The sequence below is a fragment of the Eubalaena glacialis genome, chromosome 2 (genome assembly GCF_028564815.1).
Source record: "Eubalaena glacialis isolate mEubGla1 chromosome 2, mEubGla1.1.hap2.+ XY, whole genome shotgun sequence".
NCBI classification, from domain to species: domain Eukaryota; kingdom Metazoa; phylum Chordata; class Mammalia; order Artiodactyla; family Balaenidae; genus Eubalaena; species Eubalaena glacialis.
This window is the reverse complement of record NC_083717.1, coordinates 79,104,574-79,122,703: the sequence shown is the minus strand read 5'-3', so window position 1 is coordinate 79,122,703 and position 18,130 is coordinate 79,104,574. Positions and strand designations below refer to the sequence as shown.

Sequence of the window (18,130 nt, the reverse complement as noted above, 5' to 3'; positions counted from 1 at the left end):
GGTGCACGGGCCTCTCACTGTTGCAGCCTCTCTTGTTGCGGAGCACAGGCTCCAGATGCGCAGGCTCAGTAGTTGTGGCTCACGGGCCCAGCTGCTCCATGGCATGTGAGATCTTCCCAGACCAGGGCTCGAACCTGTGTCCCTTGCATTGGCAGGCAGATTCTCAACCACTGTGCCACCAGGGAAGCCCAGAGATCTTTCTTAATGTAGGCGTTTGTTGCTATGAACTTCCCTCTTTGAACTGCTCTTACTACATCCCATAAGTTTTGGTATGTTGTGTCTCCTTTTTCATTTGTTTCAAGATCATTTTTTTTTTCCTCTTTGATTTCTTTCATCCATTGGTTGTTCAGGAGAGTCTTGGTATCTTCTTTGGTGAAGTGTCTGTATAAGTCTTTTCTTCTTTTAAAAAATTGTTAAATACACTTTAATTTTTGGAACAGTTTTAGATTTACATAAAAATTGGGAAATTAGTACAGAGAATTTCTATAATCTCTACACAGTTTCCTCTGCAACTAATATATACATTAGTGTGGTACATTTGTTACCGTTAATGAATGAATCAATATTATTATGATTCACTATTATTAACTAAAGACCATACTTTATTCATATTTCCTTAGTTTTTATCTCTTTGGTTCATTTTAAAGAATTGAGTTGACTTGTTTTATAATTGAGTTTTAAGAGTTCTTTATATATCCTAACTACAAGTCTTTTGTCAGATACCTGCTTTGCAAATATCTCTTGCCTTTTATTTCTGTAACAGTTTTTTTGAAGAGCAATGTTTAAAATTTTGATGAAGTCCAATCTGTTGTTTTTTTCTTTTATAATTTATGCTTCTTGTGTCCTATTTAAGAATTCTTTACTAAACCTAAAGGGGCCACTAAGATTTGCTCTTAGGTTTTCTTATAGAAGTTGCATAGCTTGAGCTTTTATGTTTTGGTGAGTTCTTGTGCATGATATAAGGGGTCAGGGTTCATTATTGGAATATGTGCAGCGCTATTTGTTGAGAAGATTATCCTTTCACTATTAAATTGCCCTGGTACCTTTGTTGAAAATCAGTTGCCCAGATATGTGTGGATTTGTTGCTGGAATCTGTTTTGTTCCATTGATCTGTATGTCTTCATGTTAATACATTGTCTTATTATACCTTTATAATAAATCCTGAAATCATGTAATTTCTTTTAATTAGTCTTGACATTAGTGTTGTCCTTTCCATCCCTTCATTGTAACTCCTTTGTATGTTCTTGTAGGCAACACATAGTTGTTTTCCTATTGTTTTAATCCAATCTGACAATCTCTGACTTTTAAATTAGGAGGCTTAGACCATTACATTCAATATGATTTTTAATAATGGTTGGATTTTATTCTATTAACTTGCTATTTGTTCTCTTTGTTCTATTCTATTAACTTGCTGTATGTTCATGCTCTTTCTTCCTGTTTCTTATTTTTCTCCTTTTGAATATTTTTTAACAATTTCATTTTATCTCTTTTACTGGCTTATTATCTCCACTTCTTTTTATGGACATTTTATCATTTATCAGATACACCTTTAACTTATCATTGTCTACCTTCAAGTAACAGCATTTTATGAATAATGTAAGAACCTTTCAGCAGTATACTTCTCTCCTCCCCTTTTTGTTGTTGTCATACATTTTATTTATTATACACAAACTCCACACTACATTGTTACTTTTTTGCTTTGAGGAGTTAATGAACTTTCTGAATTAAAAAAAAAAAAACCTTTGTATTACACTACACATAAAATTTACCCTGATTTTTGAAAGTGTACAGTTCACTAGTGTTACATACATTCACACTGTTGTGTATCCAAACTCCAGAACTCCTTGTTCATCTTGCAAAAACTGAAAACCTATGTCCATTAAAAAATAATTCCCCATCCCCCTCTCCCTGATCCTTGGCAACCACAATTCTACTTTCTATCTTTATGATTTTGACTACTCTAGGTACCTAATGTAAGTGGAATCATATACTATTTGTCTTTTTGTGACTGGCTTATTTCACTTAGCATAATGTTCTCAAGGTTCATCCATGTTGTAGCATGTATCAGAATTTCATTCCTTTTTAAGGCTGAATATTCCATTGTATGTATGTAACAGGTTTTGTTTATCCATTCATTGGATAAAGCAACCTGGGTTGCTTCCACCTTTTGGCTATCGTGAATAATGCTGATATGAACTTGGGTGTACGGGTATCTCTTAAAGACTCCGCTTTCAATTATTTTGGATATTTGCCTAGATGCGGTATTGCTGGATCATATGGTAATTCTATTTTTAACTTTCTGAGGAACCACCATACTGTTTTTCCATAGTGGCTGCACCATTTTACATCCATACCAACAGTACACAAGGGTTCCAATTTTTCCATATCCTTGCCAACTTGTTATTTTGTGTTGCTTTTTTTTTTAATAGTAGTCATCCTTATGTTTATTAGGTGGTATCTCATTGTGGTTTTGATTTGAATCTCCCTAAATATTAGTGATGTTGACCACCTTTTCATGTGCTTGTTAGCCATCTGTATATCTTTTCTGGAGAATTATCTATTCAAGTCCTTTGCCCATTTATTAATTGATTGTGTTTTTGTTATTGATTTGTAGGAGTTATTTCTGTATTCTGGATATTAACTCTTTATCAGGTATATGATATGCAAATATTTTCTGTAGGTTTCTTTTTCACTCTGTTGATTGTGTCCTTTGATGTAATCCAATTTATCTATTTTTTTCTTTTGTTTGCCTGTACTTTTTTTTTTTTAACATCTTTATTGGAGTATAATTGCTTTACAATGGTGTGTTAGTTTCTGCTTTATAACAAAGTGAATCAGCTATACATATACATATGTTCCCATATCTCTTCCCTCTTGCATCTCCCTCCCTCCCACCCTCCCTATCCCACCCCTCTAGGTGGTCACAAAGCACCGAGCTGATCTCCCTGTGCTACGCGGTTGCTTCCCACTAGCTATCTATTTTACGTTTGGTAGTGTATATATGTCCATGCCACTCTCTCACTTTGTCACAGCTTACCCTTCCCCCTCCCCATATCCTCAAGTCCATTCTCTAGTAGGTCTGTGTCTTTTTTCCCATCTTACCACTAGGTTCTTCATGACTTTTTTTTTTTTCCTTAGATTCCATATATATGTATTAGCATACTGTATTTGTTTTTCTCTTTCTGACTTACTTCACTCTGTATGATAGTCTCTAGGTCCATCCACCTCACTACAAATAACTCAATTTCGTTCCTTTTTATGGCTGAGTAATATTCCATTGTATATATGTGCCACATCTTTATCCATTCATCTGATGATGGACACTTAGGTTGCTTCCATGTCCTTGTTTGTCTGTACTTTTGGTTTCATATCCAAGAATCCACAACCAAATCCAGGGTCATGATCATTTCCCCTACATTTTCTTCTAATAGTTTATAGTTTTAGGGTTTACATGTAGGTCTTTGACCAAATTTGAGTTAATTTTTGTATATGATATGAAGTAGGTGTACAGCTTCATTGTTATGCATGGAGATATCTAGCTTCCCAGCTCAATTTGTTAAAGAGGCCATCTTTTCCTAGTGAATGGTCTTGGCATCCTTGTCAAAAATCATTAGACTTTATATGCAAGGGTTTATTTGGGGGCTCTTTATTACATTGGTAAATATTTCTTTATGTCCATATTACACTATTTTGATTACCATAGATTTGTAATAAGTTTTGAAATTGGGGAGTGTGAGACCTTCAACTTGTGTTATTCATTAGAAGTGTTTGACTATTCGTGTTCCCTTGAGATTCCATATAAATATTAGCTAGCATGGATCTATTTCTGTAAAAATGCCATTGGGGTTTTGATAAAGATCATACTGAATCTGTAGATCTCTTTGGGTAGTATTGACATCTTACAATCTATGACCACAGAATATCCTTCCATTCGTTTGTCTTCAAATGTCTTTCAGCAGTGTTTTGAAGTTTTCAGTGTAAAAGCATTTCACCTCCTTGGTTACTTTTATTCCTAAGTACTTTATTCTTTTTGATGGTATTATATTTCTAATTGTTTTCTTAATTTCTTTTTAGGAATGTTCATTAGTAGTATATAGAAACACAACTGGTTTTGTGTGTGTGTTGATTCTCTGTCATGCAACTTTGCCAAATTAATTTATTCGGATGGATAAATTGTGGAATCTGTAAGGTTTTCTACATACAAGACAATGTCATCTGTGAACAGAGATAATCTTTCTTCTTTTTGATTTGGGTGCCTTTTATTTTTATTCCCTAGCTGCTCTGACCAGAACTTGCAGTACTGTGTTGGATAAAAGTGACAAAAGTGAACATCCTTGTCTTGTCTACGATCCTAGAGGGAAAGCTTTCAGTCTTGTACCATTGAGTTTGATGTTAGCTGTGGGCTTGTCAATATATGGCTTTTATCATGTTGAAGTAGAATCCTTCTGTTCCTTGTTTTTTAAGTGTTTTTTATCATGAAAGTGTGTTGAATCTTGCCAAGGGTCCCAAGGTGTCTCAGAGGTGGTGTTGGACTGCTGGTGGGTGGGGCCAGGGTCTAGCAGTGGGGAGGCACCCAGTGCTGGTGGCTGGGCTGGGTCCTGCCATGGCAGGCTGTGGTGGTCCTGGGCTGGTGTCGGCCCACTGGTGGGTGGAGCTGGGTCCCAGGGTCTCTGGCTGCAAGGCCTGGGGATCCTGGGGTTAGTGCCTCTGCTCTTGTGTGTGGGGCAGGGTCCTGGGCCCTCTGGTGGGCAGGGCTGTGCTGTGTTCCAGGTGGCTGTAGGCTCAGGGGGTCTTAAGGTAGCCTGCCTGCTGGTGGTGAGTGGGGCTTTGTCCCCCCCAAGCTAGTTGCTTGGCCTGAGGCTTCCCAGTACTGGTGCTGACAGGCTGGTGGGTGGAGCCATGTCCCAGTGCTAATAAGCTAGAGGAGGATTCTGAAGTGGTGCTTCCCAGCATCAGTGTCCACGTGATAGAATGGGCTCCCACAAATGACTGCTGCCAATGCCTATGTCCCAAGGATGAGCTTCAGTTGCCTCTTACCTCTTGGTGATTAGCAGGTGGGTCTGACCCAGGCTCCTTTCAAAAATTACTGCTTCTTCTCTGGGTCCTGCAGCATGTGAGATTTTGTGTACACCCTTTAAGAGTGGACTGTCTATTTCCCACAGCCCTCTGGGTCTCCTGAAAGTAAGCTCCACTGGCCTTCAAAGCCAGACATTCTGGGGCTTGTCTTCCCAGTACAAGACCCCCAGGCCGGGGAGCCCAATGTGGGGGTTAGACCCATTGCTCCTTAGGGAGAACCTCTGTAATTGTAATTATCCTCCCGTTTGTGGGTTGCCCATCTGGGGTATGGGTCTTGACAATACTGCACTTCCACTCCTTCTACCTATCTTGTTGTGGTTCTTTTTTTATATTCTTGGTTGGAGAAGATCTTTTCTGTTAGATTCAGGTCTTTCTCATCAATAGTTGTTCTGTAAATAGTTGTAATTTTGGTGTGCCCATGGGAGGAGTTGAGCTCAGGGTTTTACTCTGCCATCTTGGCAACAAAATCTAACCCACTGTCAATTATCTTTTAAAGAGAAGTTTTTAATGAAAAACTCTAATATTTACCACATGTTACTATTTCTGATACTTTTTTTTTTAATGTGTGTGTATGTAGATTCAGATTTCCTTCTGGTATCATTTCCCTTTTTGCATGAAAGACATCCTTTCACATTTTTTCCAAGTACCAGATCTTCCTCTACTTAATAGTTTCTACTTACTTAAAGTTCACTGGTCCTTTTTCTCCATTGTCCAAATTGCTGCAGAGCTCATCCAATTAATTTTTACCAAGATAACAAACTTGGTCTTCCTTATCATGGGCAGTGGCTGAATTCTCTGCTCAGCTCTTTAGACCACAACTTTTACCTTTCATGGGTTCCTAGGAGTCTCACCCTGCACATGTTATTTAGGTGCCAAGGATTTGAGGGAACTGTGTACGCAAATTTTGAGGGATTTCCCACCTGGAAATTTCTACCATCGTGGCAGCCCTGCTGTCCAATTCCTTAGCCCAATAAGACTGATACTTTTTGCTTTAGGTCTGTCCCCTGTGAACTGATGAACTGAAAAGTGCTCTCAGAAACCAGCTGAATGTGGATCTCAACCAGTATGCTTCCATTTTTTCAAGCATCATAACCATCTCCAGTTTCTGCTTACTACTGATTACTCATCTCTGCCTTCAAATATAAGCTACATTGGCATTATTGGAATTAGAACTGAGTTGTTATTTAAAAACATTTTTTAAAATGCTAGAGGTGTGAGCATCATTAAAAGTTATCAAAGTTACAGTAATTTAGTAATGCAAAAACTAAAAATAGCTTTTATTGCTGATACCATTTTTTCCATTCAAATACTGCAAAGAATAAATGGGATTTTTTTTTCCCTTTGCAGGATATAGCAAATGAAGAACACAAAAAAATTGAAGTGTTAAAATCAGAAAACAAGAAGCTAGAAAGACAAAAAGGAGAATTAATGATAGGGTTCAAGAAACAATTAAAATTAATTGATGTTTTAAAAAGGCAGAAGGTGAGTTTATCCTAAAAAACAAAGTTAAAATAAATCATACATGTTATTTGGCTCTTTCTACTAAGATATTTAGTATTTCTACTTTAGATATGTTTATCTTGACATGCTTAGTCACAAAATTTTATCTATACATCAATGCAAGTAAATTAGAAATGTGGAAATAGGACTAGTAAATACAATATGGATACTCCCTAACTAAAGAAAATACCATACATAAAAATAACTTAGGGGATCAGTTTGCCTCTTGAAGAGTGAAAACTGATTCCAAACCACTTTTGTTCTGTTCACTACACGAGTTAACCTAGTGGTAAGAGGATATGAATTCATGGCTTTGCCACTGTCCCTTTTTGCAAAGGTTAGGTATTACAATATTATTGTTCTCTCAACAGGTTGGTACAATACCAGCAGTGAACGAAGGTTTTTAGAGGCTGACCATTTCAAATGTCACATTTATTGTAATTAGAATTACACATTCCTACAACAAAACTTAATTGGATAGCATATTATACACACATTTTTATAAATTTCCTGTTGTTCTGTGGTCTACTCTTAACACTAAATTAGATAATATTTGTTTTTAAACACAGATGCATATTGAAGCTGCCAAGATGTTGTCTTTCACTGAAGAGGAATTTATGAAGGCACTCGAATGGGGAAATTAATAAGTGATCTACTTTTTAACCTATAGTGCATGGTGGATATACCCTTTATTTAACTTAAGTTGTAATGGTTTGAATTATTTTTACTCTAGGAAATGAAGATACTTGATAATGAAATCAAAATAATTCCAAATTCCCTGTGTAGATCTGGGGATGTAAAATTGATATCTAATTATTACAAAATGGAAATATTTTATAAAATAAAGCAATAGGAATTTAACTTTTAATTGTTATCTTTCTTATGACCATCTAGCCCTTTTTCAACTGCATTTGAATAGAAAATATTTTATGTTCTAGAGATGTAACTCTAGTTTGTAAATGATGTTTATACAAGAGAAACTGTTTCTGTGTTCTTATTGACAATTAAGTGCATTCGCTAGTAAAGCACGTTGAAATTCCTCACTCTTTTCCTGTCTACTGTGAGAGGAGAAAAGTAAAGTTTTCCCTGGCCAAATCAGGGAAGTAAAGTTCCAAGACACTAACATAGATAGAAGTGGTATGGAGAGGTTAGTCTCCTGGGTTGTTTGATTTTATATATATATATATTTCTCTATATGGAGTGTGGTGTAGAATTCAGATCTTCAAATTATTAGTACAAAAACAATAGTTTGATTAAAAGCAATTAACTTTGCCATTAATTTTGCAGTGAAAAAATACTCAGTAATTAATTTTTATCAAAAACAAATGTTTTCTTACAAATAATTGTTTATAAATGATGAAATAGAGATGTTTTAGAAAATCCAAAGACAATGGATTCCTACCCTCACTGAACTGTAAAACAGAAGTTACACTGACATCTAGTGGTAACATACAAAAGAATCCAGGTTTACCAAACTTTGATGATATCACTTCTCTTCACAAATTTCACTCCTTTTGTGATATGCTTTTCTAAACTCTTCACCAAGCATATCAATATCATCCTCTTTTTTGAATACTCCCTACAAGAAAAATATTTTGTGGGTTACTATGAATGCTAGAATAATTCACTAAATGTTCGTTAAGGCTAACAGATATACAGACATGAAATTTGTAAAGTTATTTCCAAGATAACAAAATCTATTTAATACATTTATGAAAAAAATTTTTCTGAAATTATGACTTGATATATACGAAATATTCTTAGCCTGACCTGATTTCCTGATTTACCAGATCCTGTGTTAGACCTTGTCAGGAATCTGGGCTCTTCTGCTTTATTACTACAAGTACTACTGCTTTGATGGGCTGAATAGGAATTAATTTAATCCATACCATACCCTCCACCCTTGTTTTGAAACAGCCCTACAGTATGATATGAGGGAGGTCAGGGTGAAGAGATTGAGCTTCGCCAGATTCATGCATGGGATTGGCTCTTGCCTCAGTTCTGTGTCTAATCAGCAAACAAACATTCAATCTTGCAGGAAAGAATCCAGGTGTGGAGTTAAGCCAACTAATCTTAATCCCTTTAAAACAAAATTAAACTTGAATATTTACTTATCCTAAGAATCCAGAGAATAATTTAGGTCATTTGGAGCCACTAGGATCTAGGATAAAATCATTTTAGGTTATCATCAGTCTCTCCCATTTCCACAATTACTTTGCTACACAAATATATAAACCCTAAGACTCTCCCAGAATTTATAGTCTAGTTTATGAAATTTATCAATTCCATATGGCTTTTGTCATTAATGTATCATTTTGTATTCATTAATCCTGTCTATTACTATAAGGTCCTATAGACAGGTAATAAGTGTTCACATTTCTCTTTCTCCTTCCTTTGTACTGACTAAGCAAAATATACATTTGATTCTTTTGATTGAATACAGTATCAAATGGCATAATTTCTATATTTGAAGGATGGAAATTTTATTTACATGAGTCCAGATGTTTATGTGGCCTAGGAAACTCAGTTATTTTTATAGTCAACATATTTCAGACATACATGAAAATTTGCTATCTTCTGGAAGTACTTTTAAAAACCAGGGTTACCTAGTTATAATGTAACCTCCTGCTATACAGCAGATCTGTCTCAGACTCAGTTCAAGCATGTATCTGTGACTACTGATACCAATTACAAGGTTTTCCTGTATATCACCAGAGTATCAGAACTGCTATAGTTGTAGACTTCCTACACTGAAAGAGGAGAAAAGAACCTCTAAAATTTAAATTCAATAATTCCAGCTCATATTTAATAGAATGTGCCAAGACCAACTCTCTCATTTTGGAGATGTTCAATTACTGGCTCATATCACACTATATATATTAACATATACTGTTAATTTGTAACAGTAAGAAGTGAGTGAAACCCAGGCCCTCCGAAATATTTTTTTACATGGCAGGTTCTTGTTAGTTATCTATTTTATACATATTAGTGTATATATGTCAATCCCAATCTCCCAGATCATCCCACTACCACAACCCCCCCTCCCCACTTTCCCCCCTTGCCATCCATATGTTTGTTCTCTACATCTGTGTCTCTATTTCTGCCTTGCAAACTGGTTCTTCTGTACCATTTTTCTAGATTCCACATATATGCATTAATATACAATATTTGTTTCTCTTTTTCTGACTTACTTCACTCTGTATGACAGTCTCTAGGTCCATCCATGTCTCTACAAATAACCCAATTTCCTTCCTTTTTATGGCTGAGTAATATTCCATTATATGTATATACCACATCTTCTTTATCCATTCGTCTGTCAATGGGCATTTAGGTTGCTTCCATGACCTGGCTATTGTAAATAGTGCTGCAATGAACACTGGGGTGCATATGTCTTTTTGAATTACGGTTTTCTCTGGGTATATGCCCAGTAGTGGGATTGCTGGGTCATATGGTATTTCTATTTTTAGTTTTTTAAGGAACCTCCATACTGTTCTCCATAGTGGCTGTATCAATTTACATTCCCACCAACAGTGCAAAAGGGTTCCCTTTTCTCCACACCCTCTCCAGCATTTATTGTTTGTAGACTTTTCAATGATGGCCATTCTGACCAGTGTGGGTGATACCTCATTGTAGTTTTGATTTGCATTTCTCTAATAATTAGTGATGTTGAGCAGCTCTTCATGTGCCTCTTGGCCATCTGTATGTCTTCTTTGGAGAAATGTCTATTTATGTCTTCTGCCCATTTTTTCATTGGATTGTTTTTTTAATATTGAGCTGCATAAGCTGTTTATATATTTTGGAGATTAATCCTTTGTCCACTGATTCATTTGAAAACATTTTCTCCCATTCTGAGGGTTGTCTTTTCATCGTGTTTATAGTTTCCTATGCTGTGCAAAAGCTTTTAAGTTTCATTAGGTCCCATTTGTTTATTTTTCTTTTTATTTCCATTACTCTAGGAGATGAGTCAAAAAATATCTTGCTGTGATTTATGTCAAAGAGTGTTCTGCCTATGTTTTCCTCTAAGAGTTTTATAGTGTCTGGCCTTACATTTAGGTCTTTAATCCATTTTGAGTTTATTTTTGTGTATGGTGTTAGGGAGTGTTCTAATTTCTTTCTTTTACATGTAGCTGTCCAGTTTTCCCAGCACCACTTATTGAAGAGACTGTCTTTTCCCCATTGTATATCCTTGCCTCCTTTGTCATAGATTAGTTGACCATAGGTGTGTGGGTTTATCTCTGGGCTTTCTATCCTGTTCCATTGATCTATATTTGTTTTTGTGCCAGTACTATATTGTCTTGATTACTGTAGCTTTGTAGTATAGTCTGAAGTCAGGGAGTCTGATTCCACCAGCTCCATTTTTTTCCCTCAAGATTGCTTTGGCTATTCGGGGTCTTTTGTGTTTCCATACAAATTTTAAGATTTTTTGTTCTAGTTCTGTAAAAAATGCCATTGGTACTTTGATAGGGGTTGCATTGAATCTGTAGATTGCTTTGGGTAGTACAGTCATTTTTAAAATATTGATTCTTCCAATCCAAGAACATGGTATATCTCTCCATCTGTTTGTCTCATCTTTTATTTCCTTCATCAGCATCTCATAGTTTTCAGAGTACAGGTCTTTTGTCTCCTTGGGTAGGTTTATTCCTAGGTATTTTATTCTTTTTGCTGCAATGCTAAATGGGAATGTTTCCTTAATTTCTCTTTCTGATCTTTCATTGTTAGTATATAGGAATGCAAGAGATTTCTGTGCATTAATTTTGTATCCTGCAACTTTACCAAATTCATTGATTAGCTCTAGTAGTTTTCTGGTGGCATCTTAAGGATTATCTATGTGTAGTATCATGTCATCTGCAAACAGTGACAGTTTTACTTCTTTTTTCCAATTTGTATTCCTTTTATTTCTTTTTCTTCTCTGATTGCCGTGGCTAGGAATTCCAAAATTATGTTGAACGATAGTGGCGAGAGTGGACATCCTTGTCTTGTTCCTGATCTTAGTGGAAATGGTTTCAGTTTTTCACCATTGAGAATGATGTTTGCTGTGCGTTTGTCATATATGGTCTTTACTATGTTGAGGTAGGTTCCCTCTATGCCCACTTTCTGGAGAGTCTTTATCATAAATGGGTGTTGAATTTTGTCAAAAGCTTTTCTGCATCTATTGAGATGATCATATGGTTTTTATTTTTTAATTTGTTAATATGGTGTATCACATTGATTGAAGAATCCTTGCATTCCTGGAATAAATCCCATCTGATCATGGTGTATGATCCTTTTAATGTGTTGTTGGATTCTGTTTGCTAGTATTTTGTTGAGGATTTTGGCATCCATATTCATCAGTGATATTGGTCTGTAATTTTCTTTTTTGGTAGTATCTTTGTCAGGTTTTGGTATCAGTGTGATGGTGGCCTCGTAGAATGAGTTTAGAGCATTCATTCCCCTTCAATTTTTTAGAAAATTTGAGAAGGATGTGTGTTAGCTCTTCTCTAAATGTTTGATAGAATTCACCTGTGAAGCCATCTGGTCCTGGACTTCTGTTTGTTGGAAGATTTTTAATCACAGTTTCAATTTCATTACTTGTGATTGGTCTGTTCATATTTTCTATTTCTTCCTGGTTCAGTCTTGGAAGGTTATACCTTTCTAAGAATTTGTCCATTTCTTCCAGGTAGTCCATTTTATTGGCATGGAGTTGCTTGTAGTAGTCTCTTAGGATGCTTTGTATTTCTGTGGTGTCCGTTGTCACTTCTCATTTTTCATTTCCAATTTTATTGATTTGAGTCCTCTCCCTTTTTCTTGATGAGTCTGGCTAAAGGTTTATCAATTTTGTTTATCTTCTCAAAGAACCAGCTTTTAGTTTTATTGATCTTTGCTATTGTTTTCTTTGTTTCTGTTTCATTTATTTCTGCTCTGACCTTTATTATTTCTTTCCTTCTACTAACTTTGGGTTTTGTTTGTTCCTCTTTCTCTAGTTCCTTTAGGTGTAAGGTTAGGTTGTTTATTTGAGATTTTTCTTGTTTCTTGAGGTAGGATTCTATTGCTATAAACTTCCCTCTTAGAATTGCTTTTGCTGCATCCCATAGGTTTTGGATCATTATGTTTTCGTTGTCATTTGTCTCTACGTATTTTTTGATTTCCTCTGATTTCTTCAGTGATCTCTTGGTTATTTAGTAACATATTGTTTAGCCTCCATGTGTTTGTGTTTTTTACATTTTTTCCTCTGGAATTGATCCCTAATCTCATAGCGTCGTGGTTGGAAAAGATACTTGATATGATTGCAGTTTTCTTAAATTTACAGAGGCTTGATTTGTGACCCAAGATGTGATCTATCCTGGAGAATGTTCCATGTGCACTTCAGAAGAAAGTGTAATCTGCTGTTTTCAGGTGGAATGTCCTATAAATATCAATTAAATCTATCTGGTCTATTGTGTCATTTAAAGCTTCTGTTTCCTTATTAATTTTCTGTCTGCATAATCTGTCCATTGGTGTAAATGAGGTGGTTAAGGTCCCCCCACTATTATTGTGTTACTGTTGATTTCCTCCTTTAGAGCTCTTAGCATTTGCCTTCTGTATGGAGGTGCTCCTATGTTGGGTGCATATATATTTATAATTGTTATATCTTCTCCTTGGATTGATCCCTTGATCATTATGTAGTGTCCTTCCTTGTCTCTTGTAACATTCTTCAATTTAAAGTCTATTTTATCTGATATGAGAATTGCTATTCCAGCTTTCTTTTGATTTCCCTTTGCATGGAATATCTTTTTCCATCCCCTCACTTTCAGTCTGTATGTGTCCCTAGGTCTGAAGTGGGTCTCTTGTAGACAGCATATATATGGGTCTTGTTTTTTATCCATTCAGCGAGCTGTGTCTTTTTGTTGGAGCATTGAATCCATTCACATTTAAGGTAATTATTGATATTTATGTTCCTATTACCATTTTCTTAATTGTTTTGGGGTTGTTTTTGTAGGTTCTTTCCTTCTCTGGTGTTTCCCACTTAGAGAAGTTTCTTTAGCATTTGTTGTAGAGCTGGTTTGGTGGTGCTGAATTCTTTTAGCTTTTGCTTGTCTGTAAAGCTTTTGATTTCTCCATTGAATCTGAATGAGATCCTTGCCAGGTAGAGTATTCTTGGAGGTTTTTCCCTTTCATCACTTTAAATATATCATGCCACTCCCTTCTGGCTTGTAGAGTTTCTGCTGAGAAATCAGCTGTTAACCTTATGGGAGTTCCCTTGTATGTTATTTGTCGTTTTTCCCTTGTTGCTTTTAATAATTTTTCTCTGCCTTCAATTTTTGTCAATTTGATTACTAGGTGTCTTGACGTGTTTCTCCTTGGGTTTATCCTGCCTGGGACTCTCTGCGCTTCCTGGACTTGGGCGGCTATTTCCTTTCCCATGTTAGGGAAGTTTTCAACTGTAATCTCTTCAGATATTTTCTCTGGTCCTTTCTCTCTCTCTTCTCCTCCTGGGACCCCTACAATGCAAATGTCAGTATGTTTAATGTTGTCCCAGAGGTCTCTTAGGCTGTCTTCATTTCTTTTCATTCTTTTTTCTTTATTCTGTTCTGCGGCAGTGAATTCTACCATTCTGTCTTCCAGGTCACTTATCCGTTCTTCTGCCTCAGTTATTCCGCTATTGATTCCTTCTAGTGTATTTTTCATTTCAGTTATTGTATTGTTCATCTCTATTTGTTCTTTAATTCTTCTAGGTGTTTGTTAATTCTTCTAGGTCTTTGTTAAACATTTCTTGCATCTTCTCAATCTTTGCCTCCATCCTTTTTCCAAGGTCCTGGATCATCTTCACTGTCATTATTCTGAATCCTTTTTCTGGAAGGTTGCCTATCTTCACTTCATTTAGTTGTCTTTCTGGGGTTTTATCTTGTTCCTTCATCTGGTACATAGTTCCCTGCCTTTTCATTTTGTTTGTCTTTCTGTGAATGTGGTTTCCCTTCCACAGGCTGCAGGATTGTAGTTATTCTTGCTTCTGCTGTCTGCCCTCTGGTGCATGAGGGTGTCTAAGAGGCTTGTGCAAGATTCCTGATGGGAGGGACTGGTGGTGGGTAGAGCTGGGTGTTGCTTTGGTGGGCAGAGCTTAGTAAAACTTTAATCTGCTTGTCTGCTGATGGGTGGGGCTGAGTTCCCTCCCTGTTGGTTGTTTGGCCTGAGGGAACCCAGCACTGGAGGGTACAGGCTCTTTGGTAGGGCTAATGGTGGACTCCAGCAGGGCTCATGCCAAGGAGTACTTCCTAGAACTTCTGCTGCCAGTGTCCTTGTCCCCACGCTGAGCCACAGCCCCCACACACACACACCTCTGCAGGAGACCCTCCAATACTAGCAGGTAGGTCTGGTTCAGTCTCCTATGGGGTCACTGCTCCTTCCCCCTGGGTCCTGGTGCGCACACTACTTTGTGTGTGCCCTCCAAGTGTGGAGTCTCTGTTTCTCCCAGTCCTGTCGAAGTCCTGCAATCAAATCCCGCTAGCCTTCAAAGTCTGATTCTCTAGGAATTCCTCCTCCCGTTGCCGAACCCCCAGGTTGGGAAGCCTGATGTGGGACTCAGAACCTTCACTCCAGTGGGTGGACTTCTGTGGTATAATTTTTCTCCAGTTTGTGAGTCACCCACCCAGCAGTTATGGGATTTGATTTTATTGTGATTGCACCCCTCCTACCATCTCATTGTGGCTTCTCCTTTGTCTTTGGATGTGGGGTATCTTTTTTGGTGAGTTCCAGTGTCTTCCTGTCCATGACTGTTCAGCAGTTGGTTGTGATTCTGGTGCTCTCACAAGAGGGAGTGAACGCACGTCCTTCTACTCTGCCATCCTCAGTTTCCCCCCAAAATCTTAATACCATGTTTTTTTCCCCACTATTAGATGTTATGTGTTAAATGTTACTTACTTTAGGGAGATATCCTAGTAATTTTGTAGCATGTTCTTTGAGAAGTTTTAGTCTTTCTTCTTCAATAATTTCATTAATACATCCTTGCCTTCTTTGCTGCAACTGCCATTCCTCCAGTTCACGTTGCTGGCAATATAAATAAAATTTATTTTATTTTCACAAAACACATTAAACTAAGAATTTGTCCAATAAATTTGTCTAATTTACTCTTGCAGTAAATTAGATAAAACTGGTAGGTACTAGATAATATATATCTTTTACATTTTATATATATATATATACACACACATATATACATATATATATATGTATATATTACAGTCACTATTTCTTTAAAGTTACAAGAAAAATCCCAGTTATGACTGGGATTTTAGGGAGGCAAGTACATATTTTCAGGACAAGTATCTTCATTACCAAGGAAAAAAGATTCAAAGAAATGATTTCCTAATTAATTCAACAAATATTTATTGCGTGCTTACCATACTCCAGGTACTGAAAGCAGCTTACAGTGTAAGATGAAAAAAAAGGTAGATAAAACAGAATAGGGATATCTAAAAGATAAGATACTTAAAATTAAGCCCACAGCTTCATATTGGGAACATTTACAATTAAAAAAAAAATTAAGATATAAAATTTTGTAAAAGTATTTATGCTTTAGGTAATATTTTCAGATTTCTTCCATTTATAGCTGTCTTGCTAACTTTTCCAAAAGCTTTCAGATTAGCTCTGTAAGCCATGAGATAGGACAGTCACAGTCACTGGTTCTACCTCTTTCTAGACAAGGAGTATTCAAAGCTTTCTGGTCAATTTCAAAAGCCTTTTAATTTTCAGTCTCCTTGATCACTTTGCTCTGACCAGGCAAAATGCTAGGTGCTTTATAGGTAATTATCTCCCTTAAAGGTTACAGTAGATCATGGTTGGTTTATATCAAAGCTACAGAATTGAAGTTTTATCCAGTAGGAATCCACTTAAGCAGTAGGAGGACATAATGAGATTTTTTTTTATACCTTGCTAACTGGTAGCAGATGCCACAAGGAGACCAATTATAAGTCAATTTCAGTAGTCCACAGAATGATACTGAATGTCTAAATTAAGTTATGAAGAAGAGAAACTGAATTTATGAGGTGGAATCAATAGAATTGTTGAGGTGGAATCAATAGGATTGTTGAGGTGGAATCAATAGGATTTGGTGGCTGACTAAAAATTATTAGGTAAGAAACGGGAAGAGTCCAGGAATGATTCCAAGGTGATAGCATATTCACTCAGTCACCCAAGCCTGTGTTTAACCAAGACTGAGGCTACAGAAATTGGAGAAGGTTTGTCTGCTACATTCACTTTTGGAAACCTAAATTCTAAGGCACTCACAAGATTTCCAACTGTGTCCTTTAGGCATTTGGAAATATGGCAAAAGAACTACGGCGTGAGGGGACTTTCCTGGTGGTCCAGTGGTTAAGAATCCGCCTTCCAATGCAGGGGACGCGGGTTCGATCCCTGGTCCGGGAACTAAGATCCCACATGCTGTGGGGCAACTAAGCCCGTGGGCCACAACTAGAGAGAAGCCTGCACTCCACAACTAGAGAGGAGCCCAGGCGCCGCAACGAAGAGCCTGCGCGCCACAACGAAAGATCCCGCGTGCCGCAACTAAGACCTGACACGGCCAAAATAAATAAATAAATAATTTTTTTAAAAAAAAAAAAGAACTACACCGTGAGTTGATTAAGTATAGAGGAAAGCCAAAAATTGAACCCCAAGTCTCCCAACACGTCATTGCAGCAGTCAAAAGAGCTGATCTCTCTTGGTTTTCTGTGACTTCCAGATTCTCTTATCTTTCTGACCATTTCTTGGTCTTGGCAATTTTTTCTACTACTTCCACCTCCTAACTAGAATGTTCTCCAAGTCTCAGTCACTGGCCCTCTGATTGTTTCTCATTATAATATATTATTTGGAAGAATCATCTTAGTTTGAAACTCTCTGTGCTACTTAATGACAGAAATGCTTGTCTAAGAATACTTGACCTAAGTTTTCTTCTTCTGTTCAACTGCCTTCAGGATTTTTCAACTTGCGTTTCTATTTCAAACTCAGTATGACTAAAAACGAAGTCATTATATCTTTTTGCTCCAATTCAAAACATAACAGCACTTGTGTTCCTTGAGTTTCTCATGTTTGAAACTTTGAGAGTTATTTTGACTCCTTCCTCCACTCTACCTTATATGGTCCAAAAAAATCATACAAGTCTCATCTATTCTTCCTTTAAAAATATTTAAACTCTCCCCTTTCTCTCTCCTTCCACTGCTCTGTTAACCTATATTCCAGGTCCTCCTCTCTTCACTCTTAAATTACTACTTTCTCCTCTTGTTAAAGACCATATTATGATAACCAGTTTCTACTGTATCATGTCCAAACTCCTCTGCCTATTATTCAGGTTTCTCCATTTGATAATTCTATATGCTGCCAACTTGGAATAGCCTTCCTCTGTCTTCTTTTATTCATTTTGTATGTATTACCAGATAAATCCACATAGTTCTGTTGTAAGGGTATTGCACACTAGTAAATCCCACACTACCACATTCTACAAATGTTTACATTGTACATTTAAGAAATATATTCTTAATACAGTGCTATATATAGTCGAGTCTTTTGGGTATCTAGACCTTATTTTCTTTTGCTAGATTAGAATGAG

At 36.7% G+C, this 18,130-nt stretch overlaps 2 protein-coding genes across 2 annotated transcripts in view; one reads left to right on the top strand and one right to left on the bottom strand.

Moving 5' to 3' along the window:
- TEX9 (testis expressed 9) overlaps nucleotides 1–7,425 on the top strand; it is a 91,674-nt gene extending 84,249 nt beyond the window's left edge. Inside the window, exons 11-12 of the mRNA XM_061180294.1 lie at nucleotides 6,424–6,558; nucleotides 7,146–7,425. Coding sequence (XP_061036277.1) covers nucleotides 6,424–6,558; nucleotides 7,146–7,220 — 210 coding nt within the window. The 3' untranslated portion in view covers nucleotides 7,221–7,425. The remainder of the gene's footprint in view (nucleotides 1–6,423; nucleotides 6,559–7,145) is intronic.
- Nucleotides 7,426–7,522: 97 nt separating this feature from the next.
- The window catches only part of MNS1 (meiosis specific nuclear structural 1), a 60,812-nt gene continuing 50,204 nt past the window's right edge, over nucleotides 7,523–18,130 (bottom strand). Inside the window, exons 9-10 of the mRNA XM_061182083.1 lie at nucleotides 15,451–15,576; nucleotides 7,523–8,155 (exon numbers count right to left, since the gene is read on the bottom strand). Coding sequence (XP_061038066.1) covers nucleotides 8,063–8,155; nucleotides 15,451–15,576 — 219 coding nt within the window. The 3' untranslated portion in view covers nucleotides 7,523–8,062. The remainder of the gene's footprint in view (nucleotides 8,156–15,450; nucleotides 15,577–18,130) is intronic.